The sequence below is a fragment of the Trachurus trachurus genome (assembly GCF_905171665.1).
Source record: "Trachurus trachurus genome assembly, chromosome: 15".
Classification (NCBI taxonomy): Eukaryota; Metazoa; Chordata; class Actinopteri; order Carangiformes; family Carangidae; genus Trachurus; species Trachurus trachurus.
The window spans coordinates 693,230-714,363 of NC_139906.1; the positions used below are offsets into that span (position 1 = coordinate 693,230).

Genomic DNA, 21,134 nt, shown 5'->3' on the forward strand with positions numbered 1-21,134 from the left:
ATGTTTAACCTGCAGAAAGTCAAAGAAAATTGTTTTTTTTAAATAATTTTAAATAAAAAACTAAAATATAGCCTACATAAAAAAAGAGAAAGAAAGAAAAATAAAATTGTAATACAAATGAACAACTTTAAAGAAGAACAGTTGAATGATTCATTAAACCAGAGATGGATCAGTTTTTATTTTGTTTATTTTATTTTTCTGCTTCATGTAAATAAAACACATCAGAAACACATTTGACCCACGACCCCTGAACTCATCACAGTCTGGTTCTGCAGCAGGAAGTGTGTGTGTGGCCCCTCCCCTCAGGGGGTGGAGCTACAGCTGCATCAGGGGGCGGAGCTACACCTGTGCTCCTCCTCTCAGGGGGCGGAGCTACACCGGTGTCAGGGGGCGGAGCTACAGCGGTGCTCCCTGAGGCTCCTGCTGGAGGAGAAGCTCCGCCCACAGCGGCTGCAGCTGTACGGCCGCGCCCCCGCGTGCACCAGCAGGTGAGACTTGAGGTTGTTGTTCTGGCTGAACTTCTTCCCACACTCTGGGCACTCGAACGGCTTCTCGCCGCTGTGCACGCGCTTGTGCCGCACCAGGTTCTGCGCCACGCTGAAGCCGGCGCCGCACACCTCGCACACGAACGGCTTCTCGCCGCTGTGCACGCGGCCGTGCAGGCTGGCGCTGGCCCGCGTGGAGAAGGTTTTATCACACTGAGCGCAGCCGAACGGTTTCCCCTCTGAGTGGCGGCGCCGGTGCAGCCGCAGGTAGCTGAGCGAGCTGTAGCCGCGGCCGCACACGTCGCAGGAGAACGGCTTCCCGCCGCCGCCGCCGCCGCCGGCGTGCAGCTGCAGGTGAGTCTTCAGCGTCCGAGCGGAGGAGAAACTCTTCCCGCACTCTGCGCAGGCGTGCTGCGGCCGCTCGCCGTGCGTCCGCTGGTGGCGCTTCAGCGACGTGGACGAGGAGAAGTTCTTGTTGCAGTCGCTGCAGCTGAACGGTGCGACGCCGGCGTGGCGGCGCTCGTGCGCGAGCAGGGCGCCGCGCTGCCGGAAGCCTTTCCCGCAGGCGCCGCAGATGAAGGCGGGCGCGGCGCCGTGCACGGCCGCGTGCGTCTTCAGGTGTCCCGCCTGCGTGAAGCCGCGGCCGCACACGTCGCAGCTGAAGTCGCGGCGGCCGGAGTGCACGAGGCGGTGGCGGGTGAGGTTGGCCGCCACGCTGAAGCTCCGCCCACACACGTCGCAGCTGAAGCTCTTCTCTCCGGTGTGCGTGCGGCGGTGCACGCTCAGCGCGCTGCGGCTGGAGAAGCTCCGCCCACAGACGCTGCAGCCGTGCGGCCGCTCGCCGGAGTGAGTCCTGAGGTGAGCCGTGAGGCCGCCGCGCTGGCTGAAGCTCCGCCCACACACGCTGCAGCTGAACGGCTTCACGCCGCCGTGCACGGTCTGCTGGTGCACGTGCACGCTGCGGCGCGTGGTGAAGCTCTTCTGGCAGACGCCGCAGGTGAAGCGTTTGAGCGCCGAGTGGACGCCGCGGTGCGCCGCCAGGTCGCTGCAGCTGGAGAACTCCTCCCCGCACTCGCTGCACCTGAACGCCTCGCTGCACCTGAACGCCTCGCTGCCGGCGCCACCGCTGGCGGCGCTCTGACAGGTGAGGCGGTGGCGCCGGCGGTCCGCACGCGCACGCTGCTGCGGCTGGAGAAGCTCCGCCCACACAGCGCACAGGGGAAGGGGCCGAGCCTGGTGCTGCCGCCGGCCTCTGATTGGCCGAGGGCGGAGGAAGGAGCCTCCGATTGGCCGAGGTCGGAGGAAGGAGCCTCTGATTGGCCGGGGGCTGAGGAAGGAGCCTCTGATTGGCCGGGGGCTGAGGAAGGAGCCTCTAATTGGCCGGGGGCTGAGGAAGGAGCCTCTGATTGGCCGAGGTCGGAGGAAGGAGCCTCTGATTGGCCGAGGTCGGAGGAAGGAGCCTCTGATTGGCCGAGGTCGGAGGAAGGATCCTCCGATTGGCCGTTCACTTCCTCTGCTGCAGGAGGGGCCGAGTCCTGCTGCTCCTTTTTCTCCTGGTCCTGGTCCTGGTCCTGGTCCTGGTCCTGGTTCTGGTCCTGGTTCTGGTCCTGGTCCTGGTCCTGGTCCCGGTCCTGGTCCTGGTTCTGGTCCTGGTCCCGGTCCTGGTCCCCCCCCAGCAGCCTCCTCAGCTCCTGCAGCAGAGTCTCACAGAGTTTCTTCACCTCAGACAGAAGCTGCTCCTGAAACACACAGGAAACGTGTGGAAAAAGATTCAACATTGTTAACTATGAGATAATAACACAACGTTACCACACAGAGTTGTTGTAGAGGGAAATTCATGCAAAACCACTGATGCGCGTTGCCTTCAGGGACAGTTTTTCATCAACAGTCTCTGTATTTCCCTCTAAAACAACTCTGTGTGGTAACGTTGTGTTATTATCTCATAGCGTGGTGAATGTGCAGCTCACAACTTGTCCACAAGAGCGTTGTGGAGTTTTTGGATTGTGTATTTGATGAGTTTGATGAGGGAAATCAAGAAATCCCATAATGAGCCTCCGTAGCGTAGCTCTGAGCAGCTCACGGCTCTGCTCCGCCGTTCTAAAAACAGCTTGCACCGACAATTAAAGGTAACAAACCTACTGCTATGACTATAGGGATTATGGTGATGGGCCAGTTTGACTAAATGTTGGACTATCCCTTTAAGCTTTTTTTCATCATATGAGAGAATTATATCTTTCAAAAGTTTAAGCTTCATATCTGTTTTACCCAAAACAAATAGATGAAGAACATTCACAGTAGAGATGACATGTTTTCCTCCTGTTACAGAAAGTTCAGTTACATTAACATCTGATTAACAGGATCATTTAAATGTTTAATCTTAACAGAAACTTCTTTCATCTTGTTAGTGTCACAGTCTCTGCTGAGTTTTAACCCTCTACATGCTGAGGTCCAGACTAGTTTATCTGATGAGGTTGTAAAGTTTTATCAAAGTTTCCTTCTGTTATTGTGAAGCTCCATCTACTGAGTCTGTTACCTCCTCACTATAACAAACTGTCCTAATATCATGTCAAGTCTTTAGGTGTAATAATATAATATATAATATAATATAATACAATATAATATTATATTATATAATATAATATTACGAGTCGTCGCTGCGGCAACAGCCGGTCAGTGACGTCACGGCCCACCTCGGTGTGAGAGTCTCGTGCCTGCAGCCTCTGGCAGATCTCTGTCCTCGCGGTCACCGTGAACTCCTCCATGACGTCAGAGACGAGGCGCTGCACGAGCGGCACGAGCATGTTGCTTTAAGTTCAGAAAACAAACAAACAAACTGCATCGTCTCTGAGCAACAACAACACAGCTGCTGTTGTTGTCGCTGCGACACCGGCTCCACTTACGGCAGCAGCAGCGTTTACGGCAGCAGCAGCAGCGGGGGGAGGAGGGGCCTGTCGCCCCCTGCTGGCCGGAGGTCAAACAGCAGCAACAACATTTTTATTTTTTAATTTTTTATATATTTATTAGAAATACAAGTCTTACAAGCAGCAAATTTCAATATAAAATATATTTTGAAACTGAGCTTAACATGTCAGCATTTCAATAAAGATTTAACACAGTAACAGATGGAACAGGAAAAACAACATTTATTAAACCTCCTGTTCAGGGTCAAGGAAGGAAGGACGAAGGGAAAGATGGGAGGAAAGAAGGAAGGGAAAAGGGAAGGAAAGATGGAAGGAGAGAGGGAACTGATTGGGTCAATGGGGTTAAAAAAGGAAGGAAGAAGAAGTAATGATGAAGGAAGGGAAAGAGGAAAAAAGAAAGATGGAGGGAGGCAACAGATTGGATCAAAAGAGGAAGGAAGGAAGGAAGGAAGGAAGGAAGGGAACAGGAGGGTTAAATCAAACTAAATGAATAATAAACAAACATCAGTTCATTCATCACTTTGTTTTTATAAAATAACTTTATTGAGATTTAGAGAAAAAACAAAACAAAACAAAGATGTGTTTACACTCACATGAAATAAAACTCTTCATGACGTCGTGATCTGACTTTAGTTTATTGAACATGATGACATCATCTGTTTAGAACAACAAACATCAGAGTTCATGTTTATTTCACATCAGTAATAAACAATTAAACAAACAAACAAACAATGAACTAATCAACAGTTCAAAGAATCGTCAATAAAATCTGATAAAATCATCTGAGGCAAAAACTGATCAAGTCTTAATTACAGTGTTTATTAAACTCTTTATTAAAGTTTTTATTACACAGTTTATTTAAGTTATAACAATGTTTGTTACAGTTTTAATTATATTATTTATTAAAGTGTTTATTACCGTTTACAGACTCAGATTTGAGATAAAAACAGGAAGTTTCCTCTGATGACATCACAGTTTTGCCGGTGACATCATTTCCTGAACCTGGATCAGTGTCTGATGATGTCATCCTCCTACTTCTTCTTCTTCTCCTTCCTGTACAGCGCGTGCGCCTCGACGATCTCCTTGACGACGGACGGGTCGTCCAGAGTCGACACGTCGCCGAGGTCGCCGGTCGTCTCCATGGCAACCTTCCTGAGGATGCGCCTCATGATCTTCCCGGAGCGAGTCTTCGGCAGCCGCTTCACCACCTGCAGACAGAGAACCACCGCCGTCACTAGGGGCAACGGGCCACCTGCGCTCCGATTGGCTGACGGCTTCACTAAACCTGAGCTGAGCTGAGCTGAGAGCCGATTGGCCGACGGGCGGTGACCTACCAGGAAGTGCTCGGGGACGGCGTACTTGGCGATCTTGGTGGAGACGAGTTCCCTGAGCTGCTGCAGGACGACGGGGGGGTCGAAGGTCACGGCCTCTTTCAGCACCACGAAGGCAAACGGCACTGACACACACACACACACACACACACACACACACACACACACACACACACACACACACACACACACACACACACACACACACACAGAGATAAATATAGTATAAACTGTTCTTCTGTGTTTCCACGGTCCGACCAGCAGGAGGCAGCAGAGTCTCAGTCTCTCTCAGACTTAAAGGACGATTCCTGTCAAATTCAACCATCTGGCTCTAGTTTCTAATGTTTTAGGTCTAAATGAAGGAATCTGAAGGTTTTATCTGACGCTGTTGAGGCTGTTTCCATCCCTCAAAACCACTTTTTTTCCCCACATATGTAAGATGTCTTCAAACAGACACCAAGGGGTTTGTTCACTTCTAGAAAGACGACATGTTTGCAAACGGAGCTGATACAAAGTCTCACTGAGAGTCACGTTGAGGGTTAACTGTGTTTACAGGTCTGAAGCTTCAGCCGGTTTTTAGACTTTATTTATTTGCACATATGAAATAAAACCAATACATTTACTTATCTCTCTTAATAGGGAGGAAGAAAATGTGATGTGCAGGTGAAAGGCTTATAGCATGACCTCACCTTCACCTTACAAATAATTTAAACTAAGTAAAGAAACAATATGAACATACCTTGTCTTAAAAAGAAATGAAGATCAGGGAAGATGATGATAATAAAAAATAATAGTAGTATGATAACAACACTAAATAAATAAATGGAGAAAGGTGAGATAAATTAAGTTCAAGTAACAGAAAAAAGAGAAAAAAGAAGAAGAAAGGTGAGGCACTAGGGAAAAGCTCCTGTTTGTTTTATCAGCTCAGACTCGACTTCATGAGACTTTGTATCAGCTCCATTTGCAAACATGTCGTCTTTCTAGAAGGTAACAAACCCCTCGGTGTGTTTTAATGGAAATAAAAAAAATGCAGTTTTGAGGGATGTAAACAGCCTCGACAGTGGAAAAGCTGTCCGCTCCCATTCATCGTTGCCGTGGCGACGCAGGGACAGACACAACTACTGCAGGACAGGTGACAGTAAAAATAAAACCTTCAGAATCCTTCATTTAGACCTAAAACATTAGAAACTAGAGCCAGATGGTTGAGTTTGACAGGAATCGTCCTTTAACCCCAGAGGATGATGGGAGTTGAAGTTTAACTCACCTTCTCCTTTGATGTCATGTGGGATTCCAATCACAGCTGTTTCTGGAACATCTGGATGTTCATCCTGCAGAACAACGACGACATCATTATTATTATTATTAATAATATGAATCTTTTCTCAACTATTTCAGATTCCAGCCCTTCAACTGCTGCACTTTAAATATGCAGGATTTCTGCATTTTCCTCAAACATTTTAGTTATTGTAGTTGTTCTTACTTCTTCTTCCCTTTAACGGATTGTAACTAGGCTACTTCTATATTATTCTACTTTAACTCTTCAGATAGTGTTCCTTATAAAACGGAAAGGTGAAATCCGGCAATCTGATTGGTTGTTAACCGTGCAGTCGGTAGCAAAAGACAGTCGATGTTTTTACGATGTTAAAAATGTAGTAAAGTAGTGTAATTGACATGTTGAAGGTGAACTTTCACCTCCAGAGGGTTAACAATTGTAGAGGGGACTGAGCAGTGACAGAGCTACTTGGAGCTAACGTCTGGACAGCTGGGAACAGCTTTTCCACAGTGAGGCTATTTTATTGGATAATATGTGTTTCTGGTTGAATAAAAACTACATGAAATTGATTGCCTGCGGCCTCGTGCCTACGACCGAATCACACCCGTGCTGATATACAGTACAACAGCACTCCCTCTCGTGTGATATTGCTTAAATCTATATCAGTAATGGTTCAAAAATGTTTCTAAGCTGTCAGTTTAAATAAATCTGATTAGACTTCAGCCTTTCAATTTCTTCATACTGATCTTCAACAATTCAAGTCATTTCCAACCATCTCACACAGCCTCCATCTTACATGTTTTAGTTTTTCTCTTCAGATGTTGTTTCATCTTTTCAGCTTAGTTTCAACAATTTATTCAGCTCATTCAGCTTCCAGCTTTCAGCTTTCAGCCGTATTTCAACATGTTCTTCTTCTCATCATCACACACTCTGATCGCTGTGTGTGTGTGTGTGTGTGTGTGTGTGTGTGTGTGTGTGTGTGTGTGTCTCTCTCTCACCAGTGCGTCCTCTATCTCGGCCGTCCCCAGCCGGTGTCCGCTGACGTTGATGACGTCGTCCATGCGGCCGGTGATCTGGTAGAGACCGTCCTCGCTGCGCGTCGCTCCGTCACCGCTGAAGTACACACCTGGTGGAGAGAGAGATGATGTCATCACAGGTCAAACACACACACACACACACACACACACACACACACACACACACAGTAACACACACACACACACACACACACACACACACACACACACACACACACACACAGTAACACACACAGTAACACACACACACACACACACACACACACACACAGTAACACACACACACACAGTAACACACACACACACACACACACACACACACACACACACACACACACACACACACAGTAACACACACACACACACACACACACACACACACACACACACAGTAACACACACAGTAACACACACACACACACACACACACACACACACAGTAACACACACACACACACACACACACACACACACACACACACACACACACACACACACACACACAGTAACACACACACACACACACACACACACACACACACACACACACACACACACACAGTAACACACACACACACACACACACACACACACACACACACACACACACACACACAGTAACACACACACACACACACACACACACACACACACACAGTAACACACACACACACACACACACACACACACACACACACACACACACACACACACACACACACACAGTAACACACACACACACACACACACACACACACACACACACACACACACACACACACACACACACACAGTAACACACACACACACACACACACACACACACACACACACACACACACACACACACACACACACACACACACAGTAACACACACACACACACACACACACACACACACACACACACACACACACACACACACAGTAACACACACACACACACACACACACACACACACACACACACACAGTAACACACACACACACACACACACACACACACACACACACACACACACACACACACACACACACACAGTAACACACACACACACACACACACACACACACACACACACACACACAGTAACACACACACACACACACACACACACACACACACACACACACACACACACACACACACACAGTAACACACACACACACACACACACACACACACACACACACACAGTAACACACACACACACACACACACACACACACACACACACACACACACACACAGTAACACACACACACACACACACACACACACACACACACACACACACACAGTAACACACACACACACACACACACACACACACAGTAACACACACACACACACACACACACACACACACACACACACACACACACACACAGTAACACACACACACACACACACACACACACACACACACACACACACACACAGTAACACACACACACACACACACACACACACACACACACACACACACACACACACACAGTAACACACACACACACACACACACACACACACACACACACACACACACACACACACACACACACACACACACACACACACACACACACACACACACACAGTAACACACACACACACACACACACACACACACACACACACACACACACACAGTAACACACACAGTAACACACACACACACACACACACACACACACACAGTAACACACACACACACACACACACACACACACACACACACACACACACACACACACACAGTAACACACACACACACACACACACACACACACACACACACACACACAGTAACACACACACACACACACACACACACACACACACACACACACACACACAGTAACACACACACACACACACACACACACACACAGTAACACACACACACACACACACACACACACACACACACACACACACACACACACACACACAGTAACACACACACACACACACACACACACACACACACACACACACAGTAACACACACACACACACACACACACACACACACACACACACACACACACACACACACACACACACACACACACACAGTAACACACACACACACACACACACACACACACACACACACACACACACACACACACAGTAACACACACACACACACACACACACACACACACACACACACACAGTAACACACACACACACACACACACACACACACACACACACACACACACACACACACACACACACACACACACACAGTAACACACACACACACACACACACACACACACACACACACACACACAGTAACACACACACACACACACACACACACACACACACACACACACACACACACACACACACACACACACACACACACACACACACACAGTAACACACACACACACACACACACACACACACACAGTAACACACACACACACACACACACACACACACACACACACACACACACACAGTAACACACACACACACACACACACACACACACACACACACACACACACACAGTAACACACACACACACACACACACACACACACACACACACACACACACACACACAGTAACACACACACACACACACACACACACACACACACACACACACACACACACACACACAGTAACACACACACACACACACACACACACACACACACACACACACACACACACAGTAACACACACACACACACACACACACACACACACACACACACACACACACACACACACACACACACACACACACACACACACACACACACACACACACACACACACACACACACACACACACACACACACACACACACACACACACACACACACACACACACACACACACACACACACACACACACACACACACACACACACACACACACACACACACACCGACTGACCAGGAAACGTTTTGAAGTAGGCGTCTACGAATCTCTGGTGGTCGCCATAGATACCGCGAGCCATCCCAGGCCACGGCTGAGACAGACACAGAGCGCCGCTGACCGAGTTGCCATGGAGAACCTCGCCCTGCACACACACACACACACACACACACACACACACACAGATCTCAGGCCACCGTGGTAACTTCAGGTTACGGTTGTTGTTTATCAGGTAAATCACCATGGCAACAGATGCTGTTGAACTCCTCAAGAAGGATGCACTGTAAAAAACTCAAAATCTTTCCAAGAATATTTGTCTCATTTCTAGTCAAAACTAAACTCTTTACACTTAAAATAAGACTCATCACCTAAAAATCAACTTGTTTTTAGATCATTTTCACTTGTTTCAAACTAATTTTCACTTGAAATAAGTAGAAAAAGTGAAAGCAAGTTGTTTTGTGTTTGTAATGAGGAAGAAAAACTTGTCTTGTGTCTAAAAACAAGCTGCTTTTTAAATGTGATGAGTCTTATTTTAAGTAGAATGAGATTAGTTTTGACTAGAAATTAGACAAATATATATATATATATAATATAATCAGTGATATCGATCAGTAGATATTCGTATCGATCAGTTGTGTCCATTAAAATAAATCAAAGAAAAACACGCACTCTCCAAAAAAAGCCTTCAGGAAAAAGCTGAAGAGCTGCACGGCCAAAAATCACACTTCAAGAAAAAGCAGAGAGAACAGCAGCGCTCGTCTCCTTCTCATTGACTTTTATTACAAACTGCGTCGGCGCTACAGCACACACACCGGTTTCTTTCAACAACGTCTTCCTCAGTGTGTCACCTTTAAGGCAGGGGTCTTCAACGTTTTCCAGGCCAAGGACCCCCAAACTGATGGAGAGATGGAGCGGGGACCCCCTACTTATATATATTGTATAAAATTGTGTTTTATATTTAACTAGTCCTGTATTGCCAGGAAATGATACTACATACGTAGTCTATGAAAAAAAGTGGAAAAGTTAGGGGGAGGGGCCCACTTTAGTATTCTTTCAGGGGGCCCAGAATTCCTAGCAACGGCCCTGGTGCCATATGCCAAAAGTGCCATATTCTGGACTATAAATCACGCTTTTTTTTAGTAGTTTGGCTGGTCATGGGACTCCTATATTTCAAAGGGACTTATATAAAAAATATATGCCATGCCATCTATGATCACAACAGGTCACAACTACGCTCGTGGTAACTGAACGCTGCTACTGCACCAATGAAAGAATTACTAAACCATAAAAAGACAGAGAAAACAAAGCAGTGTTTCCCCTACTTTGTTTTTTTCTCAGGCTTTTTATGCTTTTATTTTTGAAAGGGCAGCTGGAGAGAGACGGGGGCGCGGAGAGAAAGTGAGAGGGGGGATTGACACGCAGCGATGGGACTGTCGGAGGGTCGCTGCAGCGGCCGTGCTCTACCAAGACATACACTATATTACCAAAAGTATTCGCTCACCTGCCTTTACTCATTCTATGAACTGAAGTGCCATCCCATTCCTAACTCATAGAATTCAATATGATGTCGGTCCACCTTTTGCAGCTATTACAGCTTCAACTCTTCTGGGAAGACTGTCCACAAGGTTGAGGAGAGTGTTTATAGGAATTTTTGACCATTCTTCCAAAAGCGCATTGGTGAGGTCACACACTGATGTTGGTCGAGAAGGCCTGGCTCTCAGTCTCCGCTCTAATTCATCCCAAAGGTGTTCTATCGGGTTCAGGTCAGGACTCTGTGCAGGCCAGTCAAGTTCATCCACACCAGACTCTGTCATCCACGTCTTTATGGACCTTGCTTTGTGCACTGGTGCACAGTCATGTTGGAAGAGGAAGGGGCCCGCTCCAAACTGTTCCCACAAGGTTGGGAGCATGGAATCGTCCAAAATGTTTTGGTAACCTGAAGCATTCAAAGTTCCTTTCACTGGAACTAAGGGAATTTATACACCTGGGGCCAGGCCAAGTGATTAGGACACCTGATTCTGATCATTTGAATGGGTGAGCGAATACTTTTGGTAATATAGTGTATGACGCTCGCGACTCACCCCCAATCATCAGCATTGTTTGGTGTTGTTTTACCGTCTTTCTCTGGTGGAGTAAAATATCATCCGGTTGGTTTGCCGACGGCCGTCTGCCTGACTGCACCTGAATGCAACACCAGTGTCTCCGTCCTTCCTCACACTACACAGTGGTGACAGTTTTAACAGGCCGTTTCCGTGGTTACCTACGGTCACGATGCAACATGGCCGCCTCGGTTCGGTGCGTCGCCCACTTATGTATTTGTAACGACTTGTAACAACTCATTCTAAGGAACCAGAAAGCTTTCATCTGTAGCAGCTGTGATTCACCTTCAGTCAAATACGGATTTATGAAAGACAGGTTTGATTTTTGATCATAAAAAGACAAATAAGTTACAGACTGGGACTTCAAGGTGACACACTGAGGAAGATGTTGTTGACACCGCTCTGTGTGGCTGTCAGCGCCGACGCAGTTTGTAATAAAAGTCAATAAGAAGGAGACGAGTGCTGCTGTTCTCTCTTCCATTAAAATCAACAGATCGTTGATATTAAATCTTCACGGAGCAGAGTTCACTTGGGTCAACAACAGTTGCAGCTGGTGATGAAGATGCAGCGAGGTCTTCCTCAGTGGTAACGAGGTCACGTTAAATCCTGGTGAGGATGATGAAGATGAAGACGAGGAAGAGGAGGAGGAAGAGGAGGATTTCAGAGAAAGTGAGCGGCTGCAGCTGAAGGACCTAATGGACTTTAATCTCATCTGCTGTAAAGTGGAGTGATGATGAAGCTGGATTAGCAGCGTGTGATTGGACGGCGTTAATCACAACAAACAGCTGCTGCAGCTGTAATAGAGAGAGAGAGGCTCTCCAAGGCTCGCTCGCCCTCTCACATCCAGAGGTCACGAGAGGTCAACGACACTCAGAGACCAGCAGCTGATTGGACCAGAGATGATCACACTACTGATCCTCCAAGGATCTAGGATCTAGGACTCAAGGACTCAAGGACTCAAGGATCCCAATCAGCCAGTTGGTTAATATCTTAGTTGACACTTTTGCTGCGTTCAAGACGACTCGGAAGTCGGAAAACAACGAGCTCCGAGTTGTAAAAAATGAATTGAACGGCGTCGAACTCGGAAATTAAAGGTGTGAAACTCTGGTATCACATCAGAGCTCTGACTTTCTGACTTGACGTCACGACAACATGAAAACATGGCGTCATGCCCTCGTCTTAAACGGTTAGAATTTAGACATTTGAAGTTATTTGTTGAGGTTTTAATGCATATTTTAGTGTAGTATTGCAGTAGCCTCTATGAAATACGTTTATATTAAGCTGTGATTGTTGTATGGTGAGAAATTGTGTTTCCTCGTATGTGATGAAATAAGGTTTAACTGTTATCAAGGCTGTAACATTATATGTGCACTCATCTGCAGCGTCTCCTCTCCTCCAAAATAAACATCATTTACTGCTGCAGTGATTTTTCCTGTTCAGCTCTGAGCCACAATACGACAAACTTCCTTCAAGTATCCATGGTTTTATTCTTCCGAGTTCCTGCAGCGTGAACGCAATGACGTTGGAAGTCGGAAATTTCTGAGTTGGGAATCCCGACCTCTGAGTTGTTTTGAACGCAGCATAAAACTGACGATACGTGTAAACGTGACGTGAACTCGCCACCGAGTTCCAGGTTTCTGTTACTTCCTGTTCATTCACCTGTTGCTATGGGAACCAGAACTCCCTGGTGGGAATCGAGCAGGAAGCTTCTCTGGATGAGACCGTTAACATCCAGGAGTTTAACTCTACAACAGCTTCACTAACGTCTGGTATGATTTACCCAATAAAAACTACATCTCATCAAAATATATTAAAATACAACAAAACATGGCAAATTGAAGTAGCTACTCTTCTTTTATTTTCCACTAGGCTACACCGTCTCACAACATGAAAAAAGTAATCATGGGACGGGGGGTCTCTATAGAAACACTTCAGTCAACCCGTTCATTGAGTCTTGACGGTGAAGGAACAGCCTCTCTGCATCACTAACACAACAACTACAACACATACAACACTTAGGCTATTCAAGGATTCAAGGATCTAAGGATCCTTTTTTTTTTTTTTTTTATTAGGCTACTTTATTTTTACAGGGACAGCGCACAATTAAAGTAATTGTACCAGAGTTAGCTGACAGCTAATTTACATCTGTTATCCCTGGACAGGCAGACAGAAGAAACAACGGCCGTCAGTACACTAAATACGATACATAAAAATCCATCAGTGTGATCAGAGTACAGGCCTGTCAGTCATAGGTGGTTACACTTTGTGTTTCTTTTAGCCAGAGCTTTAGGCTGGACTTCAATTCTACTAGTCTTCCTGAGTCTCTTATGTGTGTAGGTAGAGTTCCACCTCCCTATGACTTTAACAGAGAAAGCAGATTGTCCAAAAGCTGTTCTTCTTCTGAACTGTGGCCCCCAGTCACCCCAAATAGATGCTCTGCCACTGCTGGGGCAGGACAGATCTAAGGATCCAAGGATTCAAAGGTCCAATTGGATTCAAGGATTCGAGGACCTCTGGAGTTCAGCATCCGTTGCCATGGTGACCCAAGAGTGTGTGTGTGTGTGTGTGTGTGTGTGTGTGTGTGTGTGTGTGTCACCTGCTCCCCCATGAGGACCGGCTGGATCCCAAAGAACGGCCTCATGGCCATGGCGGGAACGATGGCGGCGCCGTCCTCGGCCGGGCGCGGGGCGATGCACACACCCCCGGTCTCTGCACACACACACACACACACACACACACACACACACACACACACACACACACACACACACACACACACACACACACACACACACACACACACAGGAACTACATCAGCTCTTCAAAATAAAAGCCTCCTGTCTGGTGTTGTGTTATGAATGACTATGAATGAACACATGTGGAATTAACAAAAAAGTGTTAAGTAACTGAAAACACTTTTTCTTTTCTTCTTTGTCTTCTCTTTCTTCTTTTCTTCTTCCTCTCCTTCTTCCTCCTCCTCCTCTATCTCTGCCTCCACCAATTCTAGTTTCTTCAAAGTAGCCCCCCTTTGCTCTGATTACTGCTTTACACACTCTTGGCATTCTCATGATGAGCTTCAAGAGGTGAACCTGACCTGAACATGGTTTTCACTTCACAGGTGGTGAAGCCTTGTCAGGTTCATTAGTGGAATTTCACTGAGAATCTACAATGTAAATAGTCATGAAAATAAAGGAAATGCATTGAGTGTGTCCAAACTTTTGGCCTGTACGTATATACAGACTGTTTCACGGCTGTTGTAACCTGCCCGTTGCATTTGCACTTTAGGCCCCATGCTGTTTATTATTTATTTGTTTGTACATTGGCACTTTTTAATATATTTTATCTCCTTTTAATCTGATCATTCAATGTTACATGTTCTCTGGTGTTGTCTAGTTGTGTGTATGTGTGTTTGAATGTGTGGATCTTCCTGGCTGCAAATCAATTTTCCCTGTTTGGGACAAATAAAGACACTTTGACTTTGACTTAGTGTCTCCACTGGGGGGCGCTCTGCTCTGCTCTCATCACCGTCACTGACCGGACCACAACTAGGTCACTCTCTCTCTCTGCTGCCAGTGATCCTCGAACGCCCAGTCTCTGTGTGTGTGTGTGTGTGTGTGTGTGTGTGTGTGTGTGTGTGTGTGTGTGTGTGTGTGTGTGTGTGTGTGTGTGTGGTTTGATCTTAATTGGTTTTGTGCAGCTGCAGATGTTCTGCTGCTGATCACAGACCAGAGACCAGAGACCTGGCTGCAGCCGTAGTTATTTATCAGCTTATTTTAGTCTTAATTCGACTCTCAAACTTCAGAATAAAATCTATTTATAAACTTCCTCCTCCAGATGTTTCAGAGCTCCAGATGTTCCTCGGTGTGAGGAGCTGACAGGAGGAGATGAGACTGTTCTGTCTTTATTTATAGCTTATACTATATTCTAGCTTTATTTAAGTGCTCTACAGTTAAAATAAGCACTAAACAGCAACACAATAAGACGGTAAATCAGTGAAACCAGTGGTGTAGTCTATGTGATACTCAGTAAACCCACTGAAAATGCATTAATATATTTCAGTTTATACCCACTACAAATGACTGAAATCAGACCCAAGTCAATGCATTTTTGAATCCAGGTTAAAACATTTCTCTTTTCATGTGTTTAAGGCCGAGCTCTTTTAAAGAACTTTGCATTGTGTTAAAGCAGCAGTAAGCGATCCGGTGGTTTTGTCTAACTTCCTGTCAGCAGATGGAGTTAGCAGCCCCCGCCCTCGTCCCTACGTAACGTCACCACATTCAGGCGCATCCCTTGGCTGCACACACAGAGAGGACTGCCCCTTTATGCCGTTCTCTCTCCTCATTGGATAAAGGTTGTAGGATACAAGGAAAGTTTTCTCCTGGGCTCAGAGCAGAGCAGAGTGACTGACAGACCCGTGTTTCAGACCAAACACTCTATAGAAGTGATTGCTGTCGGAAGATACAACTATTTAAGACTTATATTAACACAAATATTCACCTTACTTCTGCTTTAACCCTCTTGTTACATTCGGGGACAAAAACGTCCACTAGGGGCATTTTTTACTAGTTTCTTGGCCATAACTTTCACTGTATGACTTGAAATGGCATGATTCTTTCCTAATAAGCTTTTTTTTTTGTAACGTTCCAAAAAAATTTTGAAATTTTTTTCTAAGGTCAATAATTCAAAAGTTGCCAAAATAATCACACTTATGACATTCGAGGTCAAAAACGTCCTCTATAAACAACTGCTCTAAAAATGTGTCAGATAAATATTTTTTTCAAATTTTTTTTTACACATTTTTCAGTCAACTTCTGTTCTTTCCAAAAATACTAAATATTGTATGTTCTTTTTGGTTTTTAATATTTTTATTAGCTATTGAATGAAGCGTGCGCTGGATTTTGAAAAAAACTGACCGAAAATTGCTGATTTTCACTATAAAAAATGATCGGAGGTGAACGATTTTTTACGTGATATCAGACCCTTGGATATGTCAAAGATTAGTAACAAAACTGATTTTGATGCATTATTAGTTTTTTTGTAGGTTCAGTTTTTCCAAAATTGCACCCCCTAGAGGCCATTGACTTCCATTGAAACCACATTTTTCATCGCAGGGCGTTGCAGGGCTGTAAAAGTAAAAAAATTAATACAAAATTTGCAATCTCAGTGGCTTCTCCTCTTCAGAAGAGGTCAAATTTGAAGATTTTACTGTCCATCACCAGATGGCGCCATTTGGTGATGGACAGTAAAATCTTCAAATTTGACCTCTTCTGAAGAGGAGAAGCCACTGAGATTGCAGAATGCATGTTTTTATGCTGTTATAGCCCTGCAATCAAAAAATGTGGTTTTAATGGAAGTCAATGGGACAAAAACGTCCACGAATGTTACAAGTGTGATTCTTTTGGAAAAACTGAACCTACAAAAAAACTAATAATGCATCAAAATCAGTTTTGTTACTAATCTTTGACATATCCAAGGGTCTGATACCACGTAAAAAATCGTTCACCTCCGATCATTTTTTATATTGAAAATCAGCAATTTTCGGTCATTTTTTTCAAAAATCCAGCGCACGCTTCATTCAATAGCTAATAAAAATATTAAAAACCAAAAAGAACATACAATATTTAGTATTTTTGGAAAGAACAGAAGTTGACAGAAAGATTTGTAAAAAAAAATTTGAAAAAAATATTTATCTGATACATTTTTAGAGCAGTTGTTTATAGAGGACGTTTTTGTCCCGAATGTCATAAGTGTGATTCTAAACGAGCGATACCAGTCTACAAATCGATATTTCATGCTGCAAACTCATATTAATTTTATCCTCTACTTTATATATATGTTAGTATTCTTTTTTTTTCTTGCTTTTTATTCTTTGTTTAATGTTTCCAATTTTTACTATTACTACTACTCCCAGTCCAGACGTGGACTCGGTGTCTGTGCTGACTGTGACAGGTGAGTGTGGGCGTGTCTCACCTGTCTGCCACCAGGTGTCCACCAGAGGACACCGTCCCTCTCCGACCACACTGTGGAACCAGTGCCAGGCCTCGTGGTTGATGGGCTCTCCCACTGCACGCACACACACACACACACACACACACACACACACACACACACACACACACACACACACACACACACACACACACACACACACACACACACACACAGGTTTTATGGTTTTACTACAGGTGTGTGTTCAGGTCTCAACCTATAACACAGTTGTTATTATGGGAATTAATCAATTAAATATTGATCTTTGTACATATGACACCATAGGTTTAATGTGAAGGGCGTGTGTGTCTCTGTGTGTCTGTGTGTGTGATAACAGTGGCACCATGAGGGGATAATCACTGTGTTTTGTTAAAGGGATATGCCAACATTTTTTTTCGTGTCTTGCCTCACTCCCGAGTCCATGACCAGCAGATAGACACCATCCTTTCCACTGTGCACTTCCAGTGTTTGAGCTAAGCTAATTAGCGACTTTAGGTGGAGGCAGGCTAACACTACCTATCAGTGGCGGCTGGTGACTGAAAAAATTGGGGAGGACAGGAGGAAGACCAGTCCACGGCGTCATGTTATTTTATACTAGTTGACTACTTAGCTACTTTCTTATATTCAATGAAAATTAAACAGTAAAACAATGTCTTGCAAGATTTCTTAAAAACAACATAATTTTATTCAATCCTACTGTTTTCAGATTAACACAGCCCTAATGAAAAGACAGAGCATTTATCATGTGGGATGTAAAAATTAAAATTAAAAAAAAAGTTCAGTGACTTGCCCTGTCCTGGCTTTGAACCCAAATCCTCTGCACCGTAGGCGACGATGCTAACCGTTTCACCAAGAGCAGAAAATGCTCTTACTATTGTGGTTAGCACGTCTTTTATGGGTGAGTGAGTTTACTGTCAGTATCACTAACCGCCACACGCTGTCACTTCTCCTTACTGTTACCTCCTGAATGCTTCTCTCCGATATCTCCCAACAGTTTATCCAGAAATCTGCTGATATTTCCTTTCAAATCAATGCCAATATCGCTGAAAACTCCGTATTTCTTGTGCTAGGAGCAGCACCGGAGCAGCACGGCTGGGAGTGAAAGTTTGGCGCACATAGCAACAGTAACTAAGGGGGGTTGGGGAACTGTCATTGGACCAACGTGATGTCAATCTTGTGTTCTGATTGCTGATTGGTACAGAAGAGCCTCCTCCGTCATGACGTCATTTTACGTGTCTTAGCCAATCACAGGTCAGGATGAAGACATCCTAAATGCATTGAGTCAATGGAAGAAGATCCCGCCCCGAGGCCAGTTAGGGAAGTAAAAATCTTGCCACCTCCGTAGAGCCCCCACCTTCCTGCTCCCTGCTCCTCACACAGCCTGCTCTGTCTCCTGAGCCTGCTGGCGGCGCAGTTGAGCCGTTTTAAGTGGATTTTCTTCCAAAAAACAAACTTTTTTTATGATAAAATACATATATAATATTTTATAAATTATACTGAGATTTGGTAATGATTTATTTCAACCAGTTACTCTTTCTTAAATAAAAAATAAATTTTCCTTTTGCCTCTCAAAAATAGAGGAGGACCAACCTCCTCTGCCTCAATGGACCAGCCTCCTCTGCTACCTATACACTTCCAGTGTTTGAGCTAAGCTAATTAGCGACTTTAGGTGGAGGCAGGCTAACACTACCTATACACTTCCAGTGTTTGAGCTAAGCTAATTAGCGACTTTAGGTGGAGGCAGGCTAACACTACCTATACACTTCCAGTGTTTGAGCTAAGCTAATTAGCGACTTTAGGTGGAGGCAGGCTAACACTACCTATACACTTCCAGTGTTTGTGCTAAGCTAATTACGGCAATACGGCTCTATCTCCCTTGTTACCGCACGCACAGTTGAAAGGATGGTGTCTATCTGCTGGTCATGGACTCGGGAGTGAGGCAAGACACGACAAAATTTAATGTTGTGATTGTTCCTCTGCAGGTGTGTGTGTTGCCTGTGAGCAGGTGTGTGTGTGTGTGTGTGTCTCACCTGAGCCCAGCGTCCTCAGAGACGAGCGGTCGTACTTCGTCACCCAGCTGTGGTCGTACTTGAGCAGGAGGCGCAGCGCGGTGGGAGCGCCGTAGAACTGAGTCATCCTGAGCCGCTGCACCGTCTCCCAGTACCGGCCTGCACACAGCCACAGCTCAACGTCACTCAGAGCAACAAGCTGATTGGACCAGAGGATTTAACCCATGGTCCAACGCACTGTAACACAGAGTTAGACCCCCCCTCGAGAGATGAAGTCTGCTAACCGCTAGCTTCTCTAGTTCTAGCAACTTTAGCAATGACCGCACCATAACAAACAGCGCAGTATACGGATCCACTAGCCACCGATCAAAAAGCCACTTACAGCCACAAATAATGCTCAGAACAGCACCAAACGTCATCAACAGTACAAACAGGGTTCCATCCCATAATACGAGGCATCAAACATCTGTTAGCTTAGCCTGGTTTCTATTGAAATGAGACGAAAACAACTCACCCACTCTGCTCCAGTTATACGCTATGCAGCAACTTTCCGTGTCCAGCACAGAGTCCAGGCACTGACAACACACGTCTGAGGCCGACTGGCAGCACAAACATCTGGTTTCAGCACAAACATCCCTCTGTCATTTTTAGCCTCCATTTCCAGCACATAGTCTCCACCGCAGCTGCCCCTCTTTCACTTTACTCCTCCATTTCCTTCAGCTTGTCTTCAGTAAACTCGGTCTCAAACTGATAGTGGCGCCCATCGAAATGAAACCGTACGTAATTCTCTCCGTTTTCCCTGATAATAACTTTTATAAACTGAGAGGCAAGATACACAGGAACTTAGCTGCATTATATGGAGTTAATACACACACATTCATCCTTGAGCTGCGGGACTCTACTTCACTCGGTAATCGCCTCCACGCCAGTTGACTACCTGTAACCATGGCTACAACAAGCAGACATCACAGATAGGATCTGGGGGAATCAAGTGGTCAGTCTGGTGGTCACTGCCTGTCGGTGGCCGCTGAAACCAGATGTTTGTGCTGAAACCAGATGTTTGTGCTGTCGGT

General features: G+C 45.5%; 2 protein-coding genes across 2 annotated transcripts in view; both read right to left on the reverse strand.

The window, feature by feature from the left end:
* Positions 1–222: 222 nt before the first annotated feature.
* LOC310998531 (uncharacterized protein) lies at positions 223–3,286 on the reverse strand (the record flags this gene model as incomplete). Its single annotated transcript, XM_083988639.1, has 5 exons — positions 223–269; positions 344–1,622; positions 1,664–2,056; positions 2,207–2,224; positions 3,176–3,286. 4 exons carry the CDS (start codon positions 3,284–3,286, stop codon positions 384–386), a joined length of 1,761 nt encoding a protein of 586 aa, XP_083844765.1. The 3' UTR covers positions 223–269; positions 344–383.
* Positions 3,287–4,437: 1,151 nt separating this feature from the next.
* The window catches only part of acss1 (acyl-CoA synthetase short chain family member 1), a gene marked incomplete at both ends in the record, with an annotated part of 30,257 nt that continues 13,560 nt past the window's right edge, over positions 4,438–21,134 (reverse strand). Inside the window, 8 exons of the mRNA XM_083988640.1 lie at positions 4,438–4,614; positions 4,741–4,862; positions 6,002–6,065; positions 7,009–7,136; positions 9,984–10,110; positions 14,661–14,773; positions 18,035–18,127; positions 20,083–20,220. Coding sequence (XP_083844766.1) covers positions 4,438–4,614; positions 4,741–4,862; positions 6,002–6,065; positions 7,009–7,136; positions 9,984–10,110; positions 14,661–14,773; positions 18,035–18,127; positions 20,083–20,220 — 962 coding nt within the window. The remainder of the gene's footprint in view (positions 4,615–4,740; positions 4,863–6,001; positions 6,066–7,008; positions 7,137–9,983; positions 10,111–14,660; positions 14,774–18,034; positions 18,128–20,082; positions 20,221–21,134) is intronic.